This window comes from Perognathus longimembris, chromosome 6 (assembly GCF_023159225.1).
Source record: "Perognathus longimembris pacificus isolate PPM17 chromosome 6, ASM2315922v1, whole genome shotgun sequence".
In the NCBI taxonomy this organism is placed as follows: Eukaryota; Metazoa; Chordata; class Mammalia; order Rodentia; family Heteromyidae; genus Perognathus; species Perognathus longimembris.
The window spans coordinates 44,806,513-44,830,373 of record NC_063166.1 but is presented as its reverse complement, the minus strand read 5'-3'; the positions used below and the strand labels follow the sequence as shown (position 1 = coordinate 44,830,373).

General features: G+C 38.7%; 1 protein-coding gene and 1 long non-coding RNA gene across 3 annotated transcripts in view; one reads left to right on the top strand and one right to left on the bottom strand.

Moving 5' to 3' along the window:
- Positions 1-532: 532 nt before the first annotated feature.
- LOC125353159 lies at positions 533-22,362 on the top strand. Its single transcript, XR_007211282.1, has 3 exons — positions 533-543; positions 851-855; positions 21,762-22,362. It is a non-coding gene; the product is annotated as an uncharacterized LOC125353159 (long non-coding RNA).
- The window catches only part of LOC125353158 (programmed cell death 6 interacting protein), a 57,124-nt gene continuing 38,002 nt past the window's right edge, over positions 4,740-23,861 (bottom strand). For both annotated transcript variants that reach the window (XM_048348648.1, XM_048348647.1), the window contains exons 11-18: positions 20,964-21,075; positions 19,696-19,865; positions 15,977-16,225; positions 14,093-14,227; positions 12,796-12,890; positions 9,876-9,999; positions 8,727-8,914; positions 4,740-8,074 (exon numbers count right to left, since the gene is read on the bottom strand). In XM_048348648.1, coding sequence (XP_048204605.1) covers positions 7,903-8,074; positions 8,727-8,914; positions 9,876-9,999; positions 12,796-12,890; positions 14,093-14,227; positions 15,977-16,225; positions 19,696-19,865; positions 20,964-21,075 — 1,245 coding nt within the window. In that variant the 3' untranslated portion in view covers positions 4,740-7,902. The remainder of the gene's footprint in view (positions 8,075-8,726; positions 8,915-9,875; positions 10,000-12,795; positions 12,891-14,092; positions 14,228-15,976; positions 16,226-19,695; positions 19,866-20,963; positions 21,076-23,861) is intronic.

Sequence of the window (23,861 nt, the reverse complement as noted above, 5' to 3'; positions counted from 1 at the left end):
CCAACTGCAAACTCATAGCTGAAACCCTTGAGATGTGTCCTGGCTCTCACTCTAGCCCACTCCCAGTGGCTTCCTCAGGACCACCCCCTCAGAGTGGACATACCTGGCTCATATGGCTGCCCCTCCCAAGCAGGCCACCCCACCAAGGGCAGCTGAGGGTGTCACACCCTGGGATCCATTTGTGTGGAGACATGTCAATCTTCCTTGGCCTGAGCAAGCAAGGCCAGGATAACACCCCCTCCCCCAATCAAGCTTTCTCCTCCAGCGCCCCCTGCTGTCTAGCCTTTGTAATGCAGCGGTTAGGAGAGGGTGGAAGCGGGGAGCCAGCTGACTTGGGTTATCAGCACTTGCTCCAGATGTCCAGACCTGAACTTGGGAAGAGCAAGTGCAGACTCATCTCACAGCCTGCTACCAGCCCTCCCTGGAGCTCCAGAGGCCACACCCTGGGGTGTCACTCAGTGCTACAGGTTCTCAGCCACCAGCCAGGAAACGGCCACCAACAGACTTGCATGCACTTCTGCAGGGTCAAGAGAGAAACTTCAGGTCCTCAAAATAATTGCCGCTTCTGGTATGGCAAAATGGGTTGTATGATTTGAATGTGCCCCTTGAAAGCTCCTGTGCTGGAAGTTCAGTTTCCAAATTCCTGTTCATGACACTTGGAAATGGGGGTTGTGGATGCTAACTGGGATTAAATGAGGTCCCATGAGTGAGGTCCCACTGCTGGCTTTGTATGAGGAAGAGACCTGAGCTAACACGCTCACCTTGCCTTCTCCATGCAGTGCCTTGAACTTCACAGCCCGAGCTAAATAAATGTCTATTCTTTATAAATTACTCAGCCTATGGTATTTAGTTATAGTACTATAAAACAAGCTAACAGTCTTCCTCAGGATTGGACAATCCATTGCAAGGCCTTATGTGACAAGACCAGGCTTCAAGCATCGTAAAAACACTGGTTTTGTGGTGCTAGGGGTGGGCTGCATGCAAAGTAAGTGCTGGACCACTGAGCTACATCCCCAGCTCCCATTACAGACATTCTCAAATGTCCTAATGCAGGCATCTCTCTCCAAATGACAGTACACTGGGCTGGGTATATGGCCTAGTGGTAGAGCCCTTGCCTCGTATACATGAAGCCCTGGGTTCGATTCCTCAGCACCACACATATAGAAAAAGCCGGAAGTGGCGCTGTGGCTCAAGTGGTAGAGTGCTAGCCTTGAGCAAAAAAGAAGCCAGGGACAGTGCTCAGGCCCCGAGTCCAAGCCCCAGGACTGGCAAAAAAAAAAAAAAAATGACAGTACACTTGGTGCTGGAAATGAAGAGCAGGAATCTCCCGAGTGCTGAGGAATACATGATTTACCTCATTCCCACTCTGGCCACCCTCACATAGCTGACTAGTGGGTACAAACATTCAGACTACTCTCAAATGCAAAACGAGGGGAGCAATAGCAGCCCGGGTGCAGATCCACAAGGAAAATGTCTGCCATCCCAAAGGTGGCAGAAACACTGCAGGTAGCTATTAGCTGAAGCCCACCAAACCAGGGACACAAGAAACATTATTACTTGAAGTCATTAGCTTCCCAGTCAGAAGCCCATCCGGCCAGATGAGGAGTCTCTGCAACCTCTGGCTCTCCACACAAATGCCAGCGGTGCCAGATGCCACCTTGGGCTGCTGCCCACCCCCACTGGCCTTCAGATAAAGGCACTTATGTCATATGAAGCATGACAGCCATGCTCTGAGATTTTACCACCTCGGTGACTCCTGGCCCCTGACTCCAGTCCTGCTTCCACCCATGTCCCTCCCAGTAAAATAATCCCAGAAAACACATTCCAAAGTGTTGAGCTAGCAAGAGAGGAAAGCAGAACACTGCCGTCCCCCCTCCCCCGCCGCAAAAGCACTTATGATATTAACCTCCAATCCTAGCTCAATCTCAATGTCTCCCAAAATATAAATTTTGGGTTGTAGTTATATTCCTAGCACCTTGAATGGGAGGGAGTGGTTTAATCTATAATTTTGAATGACTGTGAAGGAAATCCAAAAGGATGGAAGGGCTGTGAGATAGTGGCTCACGCCTATACTCTTAGCTAATCTCAGGAAGCTAAGATCTCAGGACAGGGGTTCAAAGCCAGCCCAGACAGGAAAAGTCCTAGAGGCTCTTATCTTCAATTAAGCAACAAAAAGTTGGAAGTGGAGATGTGACCCAAATCTCTCTCTCTTCCCCCCCCTCTCACACACACACCCCTAACATAATTGAACCACGTGTTAGAACATCTAGGAAGATCTGATGTCCAAAACAAGAGACTCTAGAATCAAGAAGAAAGAGGTGATACCTTTCCTGAGATTAATTTTTCTTTAAAAATATGTATTTGTATTAAAAGTTTATCTGTACTTTGGGGCTCTGCAATGTGAGATATGGAGAATTTAGAAGTTGTCATTCTACGTCTCACTGAAAGAAACATCTCATTTTAATTCACCCTATAATAGAATTGAGGTCACAGGGTAACAGGTGCCCCCACACACCTCCCAAACTGGGAGCAAAAGCCACTAAAGCCAGGATTTGGAAGGAAAGCCAATGCACGGACCAAGCACTGGAAGTTGTGTGAGAACTATCCTGAGAGGTCAAATCTGCAGTTCAATCTAGACGTTCTGCTATATCTGCCATCAAGGGAACCTACTTTACCAGAGCCTGCCAGGAAGGGACTCAACCAACTGCAGCCCCTTCTAGCCAATGAGAGGAAGGGACCCACCCAACTGCAGCCCCATCTAGCCAATAAGAGGAAGGGATCCACCCAACTGCCCTTCTAACCAATGAGAGGAAGGTAAACTGCTGCCCCTTCTAGCCAATGAGAGGAAGGAATCCACCAAACTGCAGCCCCTTCTAGCCAATGGAAAACTTGAGGCTAGGAAGGGGAAGTGGGGGGAAAGTGACAGAAAGAATGACTGATTAAAGATGCATTTTATACATAAATGGACATTACATTGTAACCCCCTTGCACGGCTAAAGATTTAAAAATAATAAAGAAAATATAGGCACATCTGAAAAAAATATGAAAGAGAATAAAAGGCAATGAGAAAAATACTTGCAAAATATATCTACTAAAGGAACTACATCCAAAATACAAAAGGAATCTTTAAAATACAAAATAATCCCACCTTTAAACTGGATAATATTCCTGACCCTCATCAAAGAAAATATAAGATGGAATATAGAAAAATGTTCAACCTCTTTAATGATTTTAAGGAATTTTAAGTTCAAACAGCAATATTACAGTATATACATAGTAACAAAAAAATTTGATGATATAAAATGCCGACAAAATGCGCAAAAACAGGACACAGGGTCTCTCATTCATTGCAGGTGAAGATGAAGGGGATGCCAACACTCCCACTGTTTGGCAGTTTTTTACCAAAAAAAAGTCATCATGTATTCCCCCCACACTCCTAGATTTTCACCCAAATAAGATGAAAACTTGTATCCACACAACCCTGCACTGAAATGGTTGTACATCTATGCAGATCCTCCAGTCCTCACAAAAAGTTAGCAAGACTCATCTCAACAAATATGCTACTTCATGCTTATGTGTTGCTAATTTCCACGACTGGGACCCCAGCTACTCAGGAAGCATAGTTAGAAGGATCATGGTCCAAGGCTGGCCCTAGGCAAAAACTCAAAGACTCTGGAAAATAGAGCAAAAAGAGTTAAGGACACAGCACATGAGTTCAAACTTCAGTACTACCAAAAAGCATATAAAAAGTGTATTTGTAATTGTCAAACACTTCAAACAGCCAAGGTGCCTTCAAAAGATGGACAACCAAACTGTAATGTAGAAATTCACACAATGGAATTACGTAGTGATGAAAAGAAATGCACTATCAACCAAGAAGCTGTACAGGGCGGGGGTGGGGGCTCATGCTTGTAAATTTAGTTATTCTGGAGACAGAGATTGGGATAATAAGGTTCAGGACCAGCACAGGCAGAAAGTTCATGAAAAAGAATGAACCATGTAACTGACAAATTCTAGGATCCTTTGCAGGGAGAAGTATCAATGAGCAGAAGGGCAGACCTGGGATCCCCAGCTCAAAAGAATTGAATTCTGCCCTATTCTCTTATGCTAGAATATACTGAACACCTTGCCCATCAAAACGTAGCCTTGAAAAAAATGGCTCCTGAAAATATGTATCTTGGGGGCTGGGAATGTGGCTTAGTGGTAGAGCACTTGCCTAGCAGGCATGAAGCCTAGGGTTCAATTTCTCATTATCACATAAACAGAAAAGGCCAGAAGTGGTGCTGTGGCTTAAGGAGTAGAGCAGTAGCCTTGAGCACAGAGAGGCTCAGGGACAGTGCCCAGGCCCTGAGTTCAAGCCACAGGACTGTCAAAAAAAAAAAAAAAAAAAAAAAAAAAAAAGGATCTTGAGTGGAAATGTGACTGCAAGTGGTAAGGCACCTGCCTAGTAAGTACAAAATTGAGTTCAAATCCCAGTACCCACCCCACCCCCAAAATAGTAATATATACATACAAAATCTGAGGTAGACCCTTACTACTGAAAAGATGGCCCATCCATAATTTAATCATATAGTTCACACAGCTGCCTAAGAAATTAGTCTTCCTTTTGAAGGATCAGTCATGCATTTAGTCAGAATATATTCTTTCCCAAGCCACCTTTTGTCAAGAAATTACTGAAAAATCTCAAGCTTAAGGTTAAACACTTTGTTTTTTAAAAAAAGAATTCATACTCCAAAAAGTAAGAATCTTTCAACTTTTATTTCTAGGATACATTCATTGGGAATCTTTTTGTTTCTTTACAATTTTCCCCTAAGAGAAATGAATACAATAAAAATATAATCCAACTACCAGCAATGTTTATAAGCAGAAAAGAATCTAAAATCTCTGGTGTGATAATATAGGATTCTTTAAAAAATATAAACTTCATACCAGAAATAAAGCCTGAATATTCTCTTTCTTTAAAAATATAATTTGTCCTTCTTTGCTCTTCCATGTAAATCTTATAATCAACCATTTACCTCTAAAGTCTATGTTTAAACCAGCAATGATAACACTACAGCAGACTGTCCTGCTTTATATCTTGCCTATTCTGTGAATCAAACTACACCTGCAGGCCTTTAAAAAATGAGATGTCACGGGGTTATAGCAAGACTCGTCAAGATATACTAATAAAATTTAAAAAGGAAACCATTAGCAAACTAAAACCTAACTTAACAAATTATATTTTATCCTACTTATGAAATTAGAAAAGGTATACAAAGCACTTCTGCAAACTGTAAAGCTCAAATGGAAAACATTTTGCTTTGTTTTGTTTTCATCTGTTTTGACCAGAAAGGCTGCTGACTGGGACAGTGTTTAGCATACTAGACTGTGAAAAGCATTTCTTTCTGTAACTCTGTACAGTTTGGAGGGTTTATAAATTTCAGAGGATGGAATCTGGATACAGGATCATATATAGACTGTTTTGTAGTAAAATGTGACTTTTTCTCATCTGAGAATAAAGACTGCACAACATGAGAAAAGCTTTCTGTAGACCAACTCTTTGTACAAGACAGAAATCAGGCCATTTGTCTCCAACCAGGAATAAGAAATACAAGTTAGAGGGACTTCCTAAAATTCAAATTCCACTATGCAGAGTTCAATTTTCTGAAGTACAATCCATTTTATAACAGTATTCCAAAGCCTCACATAAATGGTTCCCTTACAAAGAGCAACAACAAAAGCCTATTTATAAACATGGGAACGACATTCCAGAGCCACACAGTGAAACCCTCCTACCTCCAAAAGAACAGCACTAGTCATTAACTTTATGGGTTTTCTGTAGAACACAGGATCTCAACAAAGGACAGAAAAGTTTGGTGACAAAAGCCCAGTTGAAGCTTTCTTGTTTGCTAAATAAGAGAAAGCTTTTTTCCATGTCTCTTTCCAAAATGAGAAAGGCCTATGAAGATAAACCTAGCACCAACCACCTATAGACAGTCAATAGAACAGGAACCTGGGTGACCAAAAGAAAAGTTGCACACTGTAAGGATGTGTGAACAAGAAGATGGGTTTGGGCTGCTACATCAAGGCTTTGCTATAGGTTGACAGAGAGGCATGGGGGAGAGGCTCCTCCCCAGGGGTTTCTCACTCCTGTAGGGTCTGGGAACAAGGGCCAGCTTTGCCTGGGAATGGACTAACTGGCCTTACAATGATCTGATGCACTTAATTCTTTCTTTCAGTGCCCTCTTCCCCAAGAGAATATTCAGGCCAATTTTTTATACTTGCATTAGGAAATATAAACTACCAATTTGGGATATCCCTAATGCTGAATGTTTAATGCCAGTATAAGATACCTCAACTGCCATTTACAGAAAAGTCAAATAAATCAACCCATCTCATACTTCGATGAATCCAAAGTGTTAAAACAGCAATGATACGTATTTTGCCAAGGTTTAACTATTGGACCTTAAACCAATTTCAATATTCATCATTTATATTGAATTAAACATGTCTTTGTTTTCCACATATAACAAAGTAAGATTCTTTAAAATATACATGTTTTTCAACCAGTTTACTCCCTTTTACAATCAGATCTTCACTCTAACATTTAAAATATAAATCTAAATTGTCAATTAAAACAACAGAGGACTAAGAGACAGTATCATTTAAATGAAACAATGCAGAAAAAGTCATCATTAAACTCAGAAAATAAGCACAAACTGATCCATTGGAAATCTGCTCTCAGAAAGGAACCCACATAGAACTGTGACACTGGACAGCTTGTCCCTTTCTCACTTCTCACTCTGTGATGTGTGTTTTTCCTGTAACTAAATATCCTCACCGCAGAGACTAATACTGAGTACAAAACCTGTTCTGCAATTAGTACATGTTCTCAACAATTATTCTGCATGCTCAAAGTAGCCCAATCTCTTGGGAGCCAAAAAAGGGCTAAGATTTATGTCAACACACTGTGCATTAAGTGTTATTGGGTTAAGCCAATAAGACAGAAGAATAGATGAGTACAGGAACCCTTCTCACAACTGTACACAGACAGTGCCAATGACATCAACTTATTTTCATCAGATTATGAAGGAAAAAAGCCTGGAAGATTACCAGAATTTGTATCAATTTCTTGGAAAAGTCAACAATAAAACATGAAAGATGAATAATATTCACTGGAATCTTTGGCAACAATTTTCTTCTGCAATATAAAACTTCTTAAAACAACTGTCAAAATTAATGAGCATATGAAAAATAAATTAAGGTACTATCCTTCTGGTTTTCCTATAAAATGTCCTTAAACCTGTTAACTTGCACTGCCTGTGCATTTAAACATAGTGTGTTTAACGTGTGAACACACAAAATGAGGGACTGATACCAGAAAGAAATTAGACAGTGATGAGAATCAATGACAAACATAACCATGACAACTGTTCTTAAGTAATTTATTTTTAAATTATAAGATTTACAATGTCTTGATTATGCAAAATATCAAAATGAAATTAAATCAAGTCAAGAAATCAAAAGAGAAAAGAAAATGTAGTTTCCTTGAATATCAGTACTGAGACCATCTTCTTAAGTATCTCACGTCCCGACTGCATCATAGGTAGAAAGTATGCTAGCTTCATTCAGAAGGCTTACTGGCAGCTTTAATTTCTCATCAACTTTTATCAACTATAATGTAATTTATTTCAAATCTTATTATACCTAGTATTTATACTGCAACAGTAGCAAAATCTCACATGTGCAATCAAATGTGAAACTGGGGCACAGCTTTTCGCCGCGAACAGAAATTATACACTGTATTCAGTACAGTAAAGTACATTATATTAACCAGCGCATAGAGTTTAGTACACTTTATTGCAGGGTTGGTATTTCTTTCCCTCTGAACTGAACCAGCTGAGCTTCTGAGCAGAAACATTACTGCTGAGGATAGTAGGACTGCTGAGGGGGTTGAGGGAAGGAGTACGAAGGCTGCTGGGGTCCTGGGTACGGAGCCTGGCCTGGGCTCTGCTGGTACACTGGTGGATATGGCATGTTAAACCCGTATGTGTAGACATTATAGCCCATGGGCATGGGCATTTGGCAGTACCTGGTGTGGAGAAGAAGCCAAAAGCATTGGGTTAGTGAATCAAATACTTGAACTATACAACAACTATTCTGATAGCTTTAAAAAGCCATTTTTTCTCTACTTACAATCTAAGTAATAGTATAGAAAAAAGGAAACTTTTCTAGGTACTTGTCAGAGAAAAAGCATTCCGTTTCCTCTCATTAATTAAAATGAAAGAATATCAAACGTGACAAAACTAATACTCTATATTCCTGTTCTGTACGTATGAGTCACTATGTTCACTATATTACATATTCACTGTAATGCATATAAATGAACACTTACAAATCCTGACTTTGCAAGTGTACATATTAAGCAAAATTTAGAGCACATGTTTGTTTTTTCCCAGTCCTGGGGCTTGAACTCAATGCCTGTGCTCTGGTCCTGACCTTCTTAGGCTAGTATTTTATCATTTGAGTGGCAGTGGTACTTCTGGCTTTTTCTGTTTCTGTGGCACTGTGAAATCAAGCCCAGGTTTCTTGCATTCTAGGCAAGCATTCAATATTATTTTAATTTCCAGGTAAGCTGACCTTGTAGCTGACTCATTTGTAAATGCCTTTGTAGAAAAGGGTTAACAACCTTATCTTTAGACACACTAGCCGATGCCCTGGAAGGTGCTAGGTGGCCAACTTACCCGGGATATCCTGGATAGGTAGGGTACGGTGGTCCCTGGGCCTGAGGGGGAGGTGCTGAGCCAGGGGTCTGTGATGGGGCTGGCGCAGCAGTCCCCACCCCTACTGGAGGCGGAGCAGAAGCAGGAGGCGCTCGATTGGCTGGAAGCACAGGAGGGGGCGGCCGGGCTGGTGGCTGAGGCTTAGCAGGCTATAAAGAAAAAAATAGGCACTGACTACAAAACTTTGATGGGTCTCTCAAACTATTAAGACAAATTATGGCATAAGAGAAATCAGCATCCAACCAAATACACTTCTAATTACCATTCTTAAATACTGACTTACTACTCTAAAATGTATCAGAGTAGAAAAATAAGTCTCCAATTTGTGACAGCCACCACTCTTCCTGATGCCTAATATCTATAATTTGCTACTTCCACCAAAGGCTGGACAACTGAAATGGAAAGCAGCATCAAGGTTTATAAGTGACTTTTCTCCACTTAGTTCCTAAACTCCTTTATAAATTAAATCTCCAAATATCTGAAAACTTAAGAAGAAATTATAATAAAGCAATCATGCATCTATATGAAACTCAGTAACTATTAACACTATCATGCCTGTTTCATCTAGCTATATCCACCTATTTATCTACACATTTGCAGATCCACTTGAGAGTTGCAAACCTGACACCAGACTTCAGCACTCAAGTGACGATAAGAATGCTGTTCTATAAAATCACTTAACAGTTACTTTCAGTATCACTAAATACCCACTCCAGATAGTATCCTTTATCACAGAAAAAGCTCTTGTGGCTGTGTTTATGAACTAAACACAAATCACAATCTGTGCATCATCACGTCTGAAGTCTTTCAATTATTTTACTCTAGAACACTTTTTTCTATGTATTTTAGGAAAGACCAACTCAGAAGCTATATATAAAGTCTCATGTTCTAGATTTAGCCAACTACTAGTACCACTTCCTACTTAACTTCCTGCTTAATCACTTTATTTGCTGTAAACAAAGTTATCTAATGGTTTGGTTGGACTCAGCTTAACCATTTTTAGTCAAGAATTCGTGGTAACCACTGGATCCCTCCAAAGGAAACCTGTTCTTCCTTTAGAGCAGCCAATTGTCCCTAATGTCCATCTTCAAATGCAGTGGCAGCACTAACCGGCATGCTTCTTGGAGCTGGTGTTGGAGGAACTGTCCCATGTCCCCCTGCTGGAGAGGACTGATAGGCAGGAGTAGGAATTGAGGGAGCACTGGGTTCTCTGGCAATGCTTTGTTGCAAATCCCTTGTTAAAGACAAGAGTTATAAATACACAGGAGGTGTAGGGGGGGGGGGGAGTACATAAATGCACACATAAAACAGATAACGGCCCCCAGATGATGGTATTTTAGAATATACAACATTTCTATTTTTTTTACATTCTTATGCATAACTAAAACATAAACCATCGTTCTTTGTATAGCTTAACAAAATAAGGTTCTATTTTATTTTATTTCTGAAGATTACAAACAAAGGTAAACATTTTTAGAGATCATAGCTACAACTTGAGTAAGGAACATGTTAAATTAGACAAGCACCCCTAGAAGACTGCTCATTCTTTACAATCACAAGACAAAAAAAGAAACAGGGACTACTCAGAAAGTATCAGAAAACATTTGCCAGGCACCACTGGCTCATGCCTGTAATCCTAGCTACTCGGGGAGGCTGAAGATTGTGGATCACAATTTGAAGCCAGCCCAGGCAGGAAAGTCCAGAAGACTCTGTCTCCAGTGAACCACCAAAAAGACAGATGTGGAATTGTGGCTCAAGTGGTAGAGCAAAACAGCTTGGGGACAGCACTCAGGCCCTGAGTTCAAGCCCCAGTACAAGCATAGGCATGCACACACACATGTATACACACACACACAAATTTAACACAAACCACAGCCATTTGATCACTTAGCTAATACATGAATCACTGTATGACATCAACATTTATGCAAAACAACATGGCCAGACACGTAATCCTAGCACTCAGGAGGTTACAAAAGGAGGACTTCAAGTTGGAGGGCAGCTTGTGCTACGGTGAGACCCTATCTCAAGAAACCAAATAAGTAAATTACTACCCACCCACCAAAAAAAAAACAAAACAGAAAACAACCAACTGTGAGAGTACTTTTCAAGTAGTAGAGTAGGTGCTTAACATGTACAAGGCCTGGGGCTCAATATGAGGGAGGGAGGGAGGGAGGGAGGGAGGGAGGGAGGGAGGGAGGGAGGGAGGGAGAGGGAGGGTATGTGATAAAGCTAACTATACAATGAAATTGATACTCAAAGAAATGTATTACTGAGATATGATATATCTCAATAATATGTCAATTATTATATCTCAGTAATATGTCAGAAGATAACTCAGAAGATAACTTAAGGTAAACTCACAAAAGATAATGTTGTAAAGACCATTCAAACTTAGTATTAAACATTAGGAGAAAATTTTAACTGGAATTATCCCAAAAATCTCATAAGGCACTGTTATATCTAAAGTAGTACTCTAGTAGTACATGGCATTGATTAAGTTCTCACTTACAGTATTGAACAAAGTAAGCACATGTCCCTAAATGCTCATACAGAACCTTTACGCTGATGTAACAATCCCAGTCATTCACAGCACAGCTTCAGTTTTATTTTACCAACTCTGAACACAATTCTTTCATGCCATAAGTAATGCAGAAATAAATAGCTCATATGCCATTTCTAGTAAGTGCTCATACTTCTTTGAATAAACTCCCCAAACAGTCTAATTACACACAAGGAATTTTGCTCCACATAAACTGCACCTTTTTATGCTCTCACACCAACATATCATGTCTATTTCCACAACATGACCAGACTGGCACCAATCTGAAAAGTGTTACTTCAGATTCATTTTAATTTCCCATTTATACTGAAGGAGGCTATTTTACATGTTTGAGTCACTTCTAGTCCCTGCTCTGCAAAATTTATGGTCATATCTTTTTACACTTTTCTTTTTATTAATGTTTAGGAGTTCTTTATATAAGGTGAATTAGCCTGTGGCAAATGCATTAGGTTTAAGTATTGTTTTCTTAGTTGTTATATCTTGTATCTGATTATCATGCAGAGGAGTAATAGTTGTTTTAATTCACTGTGAAATGTTCACTCAGAATTTTAATGCTCTGGTATTCCTTATTAAGTTTTGCTACATTTTCATTTTTCTACCTTCAAAAATACAGTATCTTTGTATCACTACTGGTCAACTTTATACAGATAAATAAGCAAGTGGCCCAACTTTTGCAGTAGGCTCCTTCAGAAAGGGACTTTTTTGCTGGTACTTTCTGAGCTATTCACCCTGTCTTCCCCAAGTGCTGTACATCTCATCTCATCTTATGTAAGGAATCTATTTGCTATTGAGTCTATTCATTGTGCCTCCTGGGATCTGCTACCTGGGGCATTTTATCATCACTACCATGAGCTCCCTGTTCTACATGGTTTCTGCTCCTTTTCAGCCTTCCATTCCCAAACTGTGCAGCTCTTTGCTTGTAACTTTGTACCAATACTCAGAAGAGAAATTGTTCTCCCACACTACCAAGTTCATCCACAATATTTTCTACTTGAGGGCTGGGGATATAGCCTAGTGGCAAGAGTGCCTGCCTCGGATACACGAGGCCCTAGGTTCAATTCCCCAGCACCACATATACAGAAAACGGCCAGAAGCGGCGCTGTGGCTCAAGTGGCAGAGTGCTAGCCTTGAGCGGGAAAAAGCCAGGGACAGTGCTCAGGCCCTGAGTCCAAGCCCCAGGACTGGCCAAAAAAAAAAAAAAAAAAATTTCTACTTGACTTTTTTTGTGTGCTGGTCCTACGCACTGTCCCTCATCTTCTTTATGCTCAAGGAGCTCCACTTCCAGCTTTCTGGTAGTTTATTGAAGTCTCACAAGACTTTCCTACCCAGGCTGGATTTCAAATGCAATGCTCAGATCTCAGCTTCCTGAGTAGGTAGGCTTACAGGTGTGAGCCACCAGCACGTGGGCTCAACATGAATTTTTTTTTAATACTTTCAATTAGAACTTGATACATAAAACAAACCTACTTTAGGAGTTCATCTCTTTCTGTTTTGCGTGCAAACACTATGTCACTGCATTTGTTCTGGAACCGGACCAGGATTTCAGTCAACTCATTGTAAAACTGTAAACAGAGAAATAATCCAAGTAAAAAACATAAACAGTTGTTAACCTGGGGAGTAATAACAGGCTAATAACGATGCCAGTTTAACACTAAAGACCTGAATTCTACATGAGACACAAATTGGACAACTTGTTAAGCAACTTAATACATATAACTTAGGGTTAGTAAAGAAAATCATTTTTACAAAACATTGTCACCAAAAACTAGATGACAGGTTAAAAGTTTCACAATCATGAACATGTTCTCAATTTCTAGAAAAAAGTCAACAATTTAGTAATGACCTTTCACAGAACGGTTAAATATGCACATTCACTACAGAGATATAGACATTGTTCCAATCAACCTTTAAAAACTATCCAACAATTTAGTAAGGGCCCTTAACAAAGGGTTAAGTATGCATGTTCACTACAGAGATGCAGACATTGTTCCGATCCACCTTAAAAGGCTATCCAAAGGCTTTCTGGGGAGTTTCCTCAGCCTGATCTATTTGGACAAGGCATTTATCCAAACTGAAATGACATTGTACTCTCTTCTCTATTCCAAATCCTTCAGTGATTTTACCATCACTTCAGAGGACTGTACTTTATACCAAATGTATCTCATCAAGATTATTCAATGATCATTATAGAATTAAATACCAAAATTGTATATCTGAAAACTTATAAACCACTTGTTCTCTAAAAAGTGTAATAATCAGTAGGAACAAATACAAGTATTTCTCTAAAGTTTTTAAAGGACAGAAAAGGAAAGCACTTAATACATACCTAGTAAGCACTTTGATTCTCAGTGGATCACAAGCCTATCATAAATCACCAGCAAAGAATATAAAAGCCATGTGTCTCCAGCCTCTTTTCAACCAAAGATCAGCCTTGGTTATTCCTAGTCCTTCATAATTCATTCAAATGGGTCCAGTTTCTAATACTTGAAAAGCTGTCATTGGCTTGTGACCTAATTCCCACTACTGGAAATATTTATATTCCTTCTCTGACAGCTGAAATATACAATTCATTCTTAAAATTCTAACAAAATGCAACCGACTTCATTAAGCTTTCTCTTTCTACAACAAACAAGAAGCAAAAGGCATGAAAACTACCAAATTCCAGGCAAAGAATAATTTTAAGCACCTAAAAATAACAATAGTATAGACTTTTTTATTTTCCCATCTATTTGGTTAGCTAGTATTTCTCCTCTGTACTACATACCTTTGTGCCCTCTTTCAAATTAGCTACAAGTTCAACAAAGTTGTCATATGCAGTAGCTAAATTCTTCAAAACTTCTTCTCTTAAATTAGCTTCATTGTTAGATTGTTTCATTTTCGAAAATTCCTGATGTGAAACCTTGTTAAAAGAAAGGTAAATATAATGTGCATTTATTTATGAAATCAGTACAACATCTACGTTTTTTTATTGATCCTTCTCCCAACTATGAAAATCATACAGGGCGCACGCGCGTACACACACATGCACACGTACGCACACACACACACACACACACACACGAAGCATCTGATATTTCTTTTCTTTGTGAAACTGGAATTTGAATTCAAGTCCTCACACTTCCTAGAAAGCACTCCATCACTTGAGTCATATATCAGGCCAAGTAATATTTCTTTGGAGATAGTACAATGCTATAAATTTTTCTTTAAGTTAAAAATACCACAAATTGAGTAATGTCAAAATATAACCAGTAATGATTACAGATTTCTATTACTCAGTAACATTTATAAAATACACCATCAAAATAAACTCTTTTAATGCTAGGCACCAGTAACCAGCCACTCAACAGGCTAAGGCTTGATTGTTTTGTTTTTTTGCCAGTCCTGGGGCTTGAACTCAGGGCCTGAACACTGTCCCTGGCTTCTTTTTGCTCAAGGCTAGCACTCTACCACTTGAGCCACAGCGCGACTTCTGGCTTTTTCTATACATGTGGTGCTAAGGAATCGAACCCAGGGCTTCATGGTTACAAGGTGAGCACTTTACCACTAGGCCATATGCCCAGCGCCAAGAGGCTAAGATTTGAAGATTGCGATTTGAAACCAACCTGGACAGGAAAGTTTGTGACACTTTTATCTCCAATGAACTTCTAAAAAGTCAGAAATAGAGCTGTGGCTCAAGTATACCAGCCTTGAACAAAAAAACCTTGGTGACAGCACCCAGGCCCCAAGTTCAACTCCCAGGATGAGCACCAAAAAAATAAATAAAAATGAATTTTTAAAAAACAACAGAACTCTTTTACTGGGCTGGGAATATGACTTAGTGGTAGAGTGCTTGCCTAGCATGCATGGAGCCCTGAACTTGATTCCTCAGTACCACATATGCGGAAAAGGCCGAAGTGGTGCTGTAGGCCGAAGTGGTGCTGTGGCTCACGTGGTAGAGTACTAGCCTTGAGCAAAAGAAGTTCAGGGACAGTGCCTAGCCCCGGGGCTAGTTTAAAAAAAAAAAAAAAAAAACTCTGTTTAGAATACTTTTTTTATAGAAATATTCAGTACACACCATAATATTCAAACAAATAAAATTGTTACATTTTGCATACTAACTACTAAAAAGGACAAATTTTCCAGTCTTGTTGCCTAAAAACTATTTATGAATATAAATAATAATTTTAAACATCTAAGATTTAGTTTTGCACTATGTTGAGAACCTAACAAAAGTGTATATAGATCAGCCACTGCAGCAATATATGCAGATTCCAACTAATATTGATTTTCCTCATATATGGCCAAAAAGTAAATCTTTTCCTTCTATTTGTTGGTGGTAGTGGTGGTACTGGGGTTTGGGCTCAGGATCTATGCATATGTTATACCAGTTGAGGCACACTCCAGTCCTTACACCTTCTAAAGATTTGGAAAAACTCAAATTTTGAGTTTTTTATATATCAAGTCCTGCTTAGTATATATAAAAGTCAAGCACTGCAACCTAAAACATTTTAGCTCCCAAAGAGTGGCTTTGTGTCAGATTTTAAGTTAAATTTTACAACCTGTGTGTGTCTCATATTTCATGCTGAACCACAGATATCTCCAGTTGCAGGTAGAGCAAACATATCCTTTCTCCAGTTTATTAAACATCTATCAAGCACATACATTTTACCTGAATACTTTTTAGAAGTCCCTCCTGTTTCTTTAGAGATTCTTGGACTTTATTTGTAAGACTGCCATAGATTCGATCCAGTTCAGTAACAGAAAGAGCTTCTTCATTTATCACACCATCTTGAGCCAGCGCTGTCAAAAACTTGCTTGTCATGTCAAAATTCACTGATTTCAGGTCATTCTCAAGACTCTCTCTTTCCTTCTTCACTTCATCAAGATTTGTCAATAAAGACTTTAAGACATTTACAACCTAAGCAAGAAAAAAAGACATCTTAACTAACAAAAAGTCCATTTCAAGAAGGAAATAATATACAAAGGTTAATTCATGGTCAGAAATAAATACCTTCTCAGAGAGACAGTATAAAGTATACATCAAATTTATTTATGTGTAGACACTGTACCTTTTGTTGATTTAGATTATAACAGCAGCAGTACTAAAAGCTACAATTTACTAAACACTTTACTACTGCCAGACACTGTGCTAAACAGTTCATAAATATAATTTAATTTCTTATATCTTCTAGAGTATATATATTTACCATCTCTGTTCCAGACATACAGAAATATGAGTCCCAGAAAAATTAAGTAACACGGTTACAACACAGTAACAGCCAGTAGTAACAGTAGTCAGCCACGCAGTCTCTGGCTTACATTCACAAATCGTTAAATGCTCTTTATATTAATAGTATACAAGTGTCTCTAATGCTGCTTTCAAGGTGCCTCTTTCACACTGATCTCATCAAACTTAGTAAGGCTATAAGGGAGAACTCCAACCTCCTCAGCCCCAATCTGTTTTCACCACATAAGGTTTCAGGAAGAAAGTCAGGGAAAAGACAAAGGATGATGCCCATGAACCACATCTCTAGTTTTCCCTTTCTTTTCACCAATACCAATTCCAACTCCAGTGGACTTCTCCAACTGCAAATTGCTGTGCTGGCCTGTCCTTCCTACCTCAGTGGTTAGCTCCTGGACAGCAACATCCACAAGTAACATTCCCTACCGAAGAAGAAAGACCTGAGGAAGTTAGGTATACTTCCTTTTGGCTTCTGTACACACTCATTTTTCCTAAATGCCTTAGTGTTAAATTAAAAAGAAACACTCAATTCTCAATGGAAGAGGGGGCTTTCGAAAGGGAAGTAGTGCAAAAGCATGTATGTAAATCACTGTATTCTGGGTGAGAAAATGAAAATTATAATATAAAGATACAATATACATTATTTGGAGACATCTATGTAAAATGAGTATTGAAGGGAGGCAATAAGGACAAACTACTAACATACTAAGGACTATGGTAGCTTCTAGGGAGCATATGCCCCCTAGTAGGGAACAGAAGTAAGATCACTCTACATATACCTTTGAATCACAACTGTTTTTAACACATTCAAAAAAAATTATCCAGGTGCCAGTGGCTCATGTCTGTAATCCTAACTGCTTAGAAGGGTGCAGATAGGGAGAATCACAGTATAAGACCATCTCTCAGGGAAGGGGGGAAAAAGGGACCCTTTTTCAATCAATAGCTATACAAATGCTACTTGCTTTTCATCGTAGTTTTGTTGGAAGCATAGATAGATGGATTATAGACCACATATGTGCCAGGCAGGAAGCAAGACCCTTATCTCAAAACTAACCAAGAAAGGGCTAGAGGCAGGGTTCCATGAACGAGTGCCCACCTGGCAAGCATGAAGTTCTGAGTTCAGACCCCAGAATCATAAAAATAAATTAAAATTAAATGCAAAAACAAACTATGAAAATGAAAGATAATTCCATAGGAAAAAAACCTTCTTCAACTCTGATTACACTCCCTTTAGTAGGCACAATGGACTTAGTTACTTTGCAACTATACAGGATAGTTTGCAAATACAAAGCATTTCTCTAAATTTTTTAATGCACAAGAAGAGCACTTAAAAGATATTTGGTAAACACTGGAAAATTCCCCTGTAAATCAGAAATTATACCTATTTTGGCACTACTGTCAAGAATGAAATAATGTAAATAAAGTGGTTAAACTGATTTCTAACAGAGGGTAACAGTTCAATCATACTAGCCATTGCTACCTGGTAGTTGAGTTTCATGGCTTAACTGTACAGAGTAAGCCTGCCTCATAGATTTATTATACATGTTTAAGGAATATGGTCAAAAACAGTAAGTTTGAAAATACAAAAGAAAATTTTAAAAACAAAAAGTTTTAATTCCTGTGTACACTGGTCAGTTTCTTGTTATCATCAGTTATGTTTACATCAGGTGTGTGATCCGCTGTTTCCCTGCCTTTAACTCTAAGTCAGGGATCCGTTATCTCAAAAGCAAGATGTCCAAAAAGCAAAATAAAAGTGAAAGTACTTAATTTAAATGACAATCTGGACACTTTTACAGATCCCTTAACTGTCTTTTTTTTTCCTTTGGTCATAGCCTTATTTCAGATTGCTATTTCCAACTGCTGAAATTACAATTCTTGATTTAAATTCTCACAATATACTTTGTTTCCCTTTAAACTCTATCCTTCTTTAGCTATCTTCGTACATGACTAATTTTGCACACTGAACCACAAAATGGTGATGGTCTATATAACTGATCCATTTGTCAGCTTTTCAAAGCACTTGGTTGAGTGTCTTCTCGTGCTAGATAAACACAAGAACTATTCTGTAGAAAGACAAAGAACAATTCTGTTATCTTTCAAAATCTATTATCTCCGGAAATTCAAGTTTCAAAAAGTTTTCAACAATAACTTGTTTGGGGCTTTCTGGTGTATTCTGACACATCTACCTCTCCTGTCTCAGAGTATTTATCCATTCAGTTCTACATGGAATGTGATCCTCTCATTAGGACTTTTCAAATAAGATTCCCTACTACTGATTTTCTCCTTCCTACCACAGAAATACCATGATGATGCTACCCATTTATTAACTTGTCGATTTTCCCTTGAGAAATAGTCCTAGCAGAATATGGTAGAAGGCGGTATACAATCTTTAAAAAAAGAAATTATAGTCACAAGATTATCTAGCCAGACAGGCACAGGCTGCTCACACCTGTAATCCCAGCTCCTCAGCAGGCTGAGATCTGAGGATCACAGTCAAAGCCAGTCTGGGCAGCAAGTCCATGACACTCACATCTATTAACTACCAGAAAACCAGAAGTGGCACTGTGGCTCAGTGGTACAGCACTAGCCTTGAGCTGAAGAGCTCAGGGATAGCACCTAGGCCCAGAGTTCAAACCCCATGACTGACAAAAAAAAAAAAAAAAAATGATTACCTAGCCAAATCCAGTTTTGCTTTTAACTTCAGAAAAGTTTCTATATTTCCAAGTCTCTCTTTCTAAAACTTGAATAAAATATTGTGAACATATGAAGCATCTAGAATTTAGTACCTCCTCATTAAGGCATTTAAAGAATGAAAGTTTAACATTAATATCAGCAATAATGTCACACCATATATATATAATATTTAAGTATTTTAAACAACCCCCAATCATTTCTGCATACACACATAAATATATATATATATATATATACATACACATACACATATACATGTACTTGCCTGTGTGTATGTGTGTTGCTGGGGATCACATCTACAGGCTTGTGTATACTAAGCAAATGTTCTATTCAGTGTTATACTCACAGCAAACGTGTATTTTTTTAAAAGAGGACAGTAAGACATTGTGTACAATGGCTTGAACACAATTTTCATAAGCAATGACCACTCACACCAAATTTCACCCTCTTACCTCACTGCCCTGCATGGTCTTTGCTGGATTAGCAGAGGGGATGGCGGCATTCAGCTCAGGCTCCGGCTTACACAAAAGTGCAATGGTGTCGCGATGAGACTGGTAACGTTCTTTCACTTGTCCATCTGCTTGTACAGCTTTGTCTAAAACTGTTCTGAAGTTGGTTCCCTCTGGAGAAAAAGGTTTCCAGAGCACAGCATAATTCTAACAGCAATGTTTATGGACCATATGTACTATTAAGTTCTGGGCCTCAACTTCACTCATTTTCCCCTTCTATAGGCCCCAAATTACTAAATAAAAACTCAGCTGTCAATCTGGACATTTTTATTTTTGGAAGAATAAAACCAGAAGCACAGCTACATGTTCAACTTAGTATAATTTGGTGTCAAATAAAAGCGAACAGACAGTAGTCTAATCTTTTTCTACACTCATGAATATCAGAAGCTGTCATTCACTCAAAAAATTGAACACAAATAATTTTAAAAGGTCTTCTCTCAAAAGACAGCTTGACTTTAAAATTCATCAGACATATTTTAGAAAAAAACTTTGTCATGAGGTATATCTTGGGCTGGGGATATGGCCTAGTGGCAAGAGTGCTTGCCTCGCATACATGAAGCCCTGGGTTCAATTCCCCAGCACCACACATACAGAAAATGGCAAGAACTGGCGCTGTGGCTCAAGTGGTAGAGTGTTAGCCTTGAGCAGAGCCCTGAGTCCAAGCCCCAGGACTGGCAAAAAAAAGTGTTGGATGAGGTATATCTTATTTAACTAGAGCTGGACACCAGTGGCTCATGTTTGTAATCCTAGCTACTCAGAAGGCTGAGATCTGAAGATTGTGGTTTGAAATTCGCCAGGGCAAGACATGATTCACAAAAAGAACCAGAAGCAGAGCTGTAGCTCAAGTGGTAGAACACTAGTCCTGAGCAAAAAGAGCTCAAGCCCCACGTTCAAGCCCCAGGACCAGCACCAAAAAAAAAGAAAGAAAGAAAAATAAATTATAAAATCACCTGTATGGCTTCGTATGGCTTCTGTTTTTTTAAATATAAAGAGATAGGCAAAGAAAATAAAGAAAGGTTCCTTTTATTTTTTGCTACTTGCAAAGACGTGGGTCTATTGCTAATTTGTTGTTGCTGTTTTTATATTAAACTAAGGGGAAACAACAAGGTTTTTGTAGTAGTACACAATTCAGCGAAAGTAGTTTACAATTCATTCTAACTTAATCAAGTATGGAATTTATTCTAGTGGAGGTCATTTATATATACTCTTACCTGTTCTTAAAGGCTTATAAAGGTCATTGGATGGTGTCCTTTGCCAGCGTTCCTTAAATTTTGCTCTTAAGTCATTATCAGTTGCTTCTTCTTCATCCAACAATTTTAGTGACTTGAAAAAAGGAGATACCATTTCTATCATAAAAATTTTAGACACTTTAAAAATAATCATACCCCAGAAAAATGGATGGACCTAGAACAGACCACGCTAAGTGAAGTAAGCCAAGCTCAGAGAGACAAACAGTGCATGTTTTCTCTCACATGTGAAAGCTAGATCTAAAATACACTGGTACATGATAAATTATACAGAACTCTAGGAATCTACACACAGTGAGACCAAAGGAGGATACACTTAGGAGAGGAATACAAAGGTACAATGACTACATATCTCTGATGATACAAAATAGCATTTATCAAAAAGAACTCCAGGAAACTGCTTTCATTTTCTTTTCTTTTTGTCTTGTTTGTATGTTTATATGTCTTTGGGAGGGTCAGGAGAAGCACAGAAATGGAGGTACAAAGGTAAACAAATGCAACTCTGGTACTTAGACACTTGAAAATGAACTATACAACTTGTAGGTAGGGATGGGAGTGTAAAACTGACAGAGTATAAGGGAAGGGGTGACACTGTCCAAAAAGAAATGTGCTCTTTACCTGACATAACTGTAACCCCTGTATATATCACCATTATAACAAAATTAAAATAATAGTCATGCCCCAAGTAGGTTGTCTCATGAGAAAAATTTCTACCCTACTGATTAATGAAGAAAATGAGTTTTGTTGCTGTACAAACCTAAGTTATAGGTAATAAAAAGTCATAAAATTGTGGTAAGGTATAGCTCAGTGGATGAGCAATTGCCCAGCATGTGCAAGGTGCTGAGTTTCCTGCTCAATACCATAAAAAACAAGAGTAATAAAATGTAATGTTTACATTACCCACAGTATTTCTCAGTAAAATACTTCTTTAAAGTATCAAAATACTTCAAAGAAATTTTTAAGACTAAAATAAACAGGGACTGGGAATGTGATTTAGTGGTACAGTACTTGCCAAGCATACATGAAGCCCCAGGTTCAATTCCTCAGTACCACAAAACCAAAATAAAATAAACAGAAACCATAAGCAAAACCTTTGAACATAAAGCAAAAAGAACAACCAAATTATGATTGGTAAGTCTTAGGCTTCTATCCCAGTACAACAAATTGAAAATTGTATGTAGCATATAAAAATTCCCTTCTAATGCTCAGCTGAAAAGAAACATAAGAAAGAACTAATCTACCCACAGAAACAAGGGCCAGAGCCAGGGGTGTCTGACAGGCCCTGGTCACTTAGGACAGAGAACAGCATCTTCCTGCCATATACCAGAGAGGAAATTACCTTAGGCTTTGCATGTCTCAAAGAATCTCTATCATATATTACCATATATATCAATATATTATATTATTTTAATAACCCGCTAACAATGATAATGAATACAAAAACAGGCCAAAAAACAAAACAGGCTCACTATACTTTGCCATCAATGAAATTCATCACTGAACTTAATACATGAAAAGGAAACAAAGAACTTAGGCAGAGCCAATACAGGTAGAAGTGAGAACAAAGGCACTCTCTTTCAAACTAGGGAAGTTACAAATCAGTGGCTCTAAATTACTATTTTTATTTGGGAAGGGAGAACATAGTTTGAACTCAGGGCCTCATAGCTGCTAAAAAGCAAGCGCTCTACCACTTCAGCCACAGCTCCAGCTCATTTTTGCCTTATTTTCTAACAGGGTCTCAAATCTTTGCCCAGAGCAGCCTCAGGCAGGCAATCCTATCTATGCCTCCCACACAGAGAAGGAGAAAGAAAGAGATGTTTTGTAGCAGTACCCAGGAAGGAGAGAAGATGGGTTTCACTCAGGGGGCCAGGTATAGTGAACTTCCTCAACACAATACAGACCATCTATAAAAAACCCACAGCTAAAAATCAAGCAATCCTGAACCTCATCCGGAGTACCACAAAATTATATGCCTAATGATGCTATAACCATTTAAGTTTGTATAAGTACTCACAGTGATGTCTGCACAATGACAAAAATCACCTACCAAGTGTTTCTTAGAACATATACCCTCACATTAAAGTGACACATGACTGTGCGCACTAAAAACTAAAAGAAAAAAACATTGCAAGTTTCCCTGTAAGATTACAAAAACAAAAGGATGTCCACTCTCACCACTGTAGTATCACAAATTAGGCCTGAAGAATAAAATACATCCGAATTAGTAGGAGACAGTAAAACTATCTCCAGTTGCATTTGATAAAAACTATATGTGCATAAAATACTAAAGACTGATGCCAAGACTGATGCCAGTGGATCATGCCTGTAACCCTAGCTACTCAGAAAGCTGAGATGTGAGGATTGCAAAGAGGTCTGGGGACATGTCAAGTGGGGCAGTGTCTGTCTATCAAGTATGAGGATCCATATTAAAAGCCCAGTGCCACCCAAAGAACATTTTAATTCTTCTACACCAAAGAACAATAACAAGAGAATGAAAATACCATCCACGGAACAGGAAAAGATGTCTGTAAATCATATAACCTGACAATGTCTAGTATCCAAATTATACAAGAAACCCTTATAATTCATCAACAAAAAGACAGCATCATTTTTTTTTTTAAGGCTGAAGAGTTAAATGTCTATTTAACATAGACAGGACACAAGTGACAAGCAAACCATCCTTATGATTAGCCATTAGGAAAATGTAAATCAAACCCATACCACTTCATATATATGGGTAAGTAAACTATACTTGTTTTTAAAAGAATAATTTCAAGGACTGACTAGGATGTGAATACACTATAGCCCTCACACACTGATTGCAGGAATGTAAAGCAGTGCAGCTACCCAGCAAAACAGTTT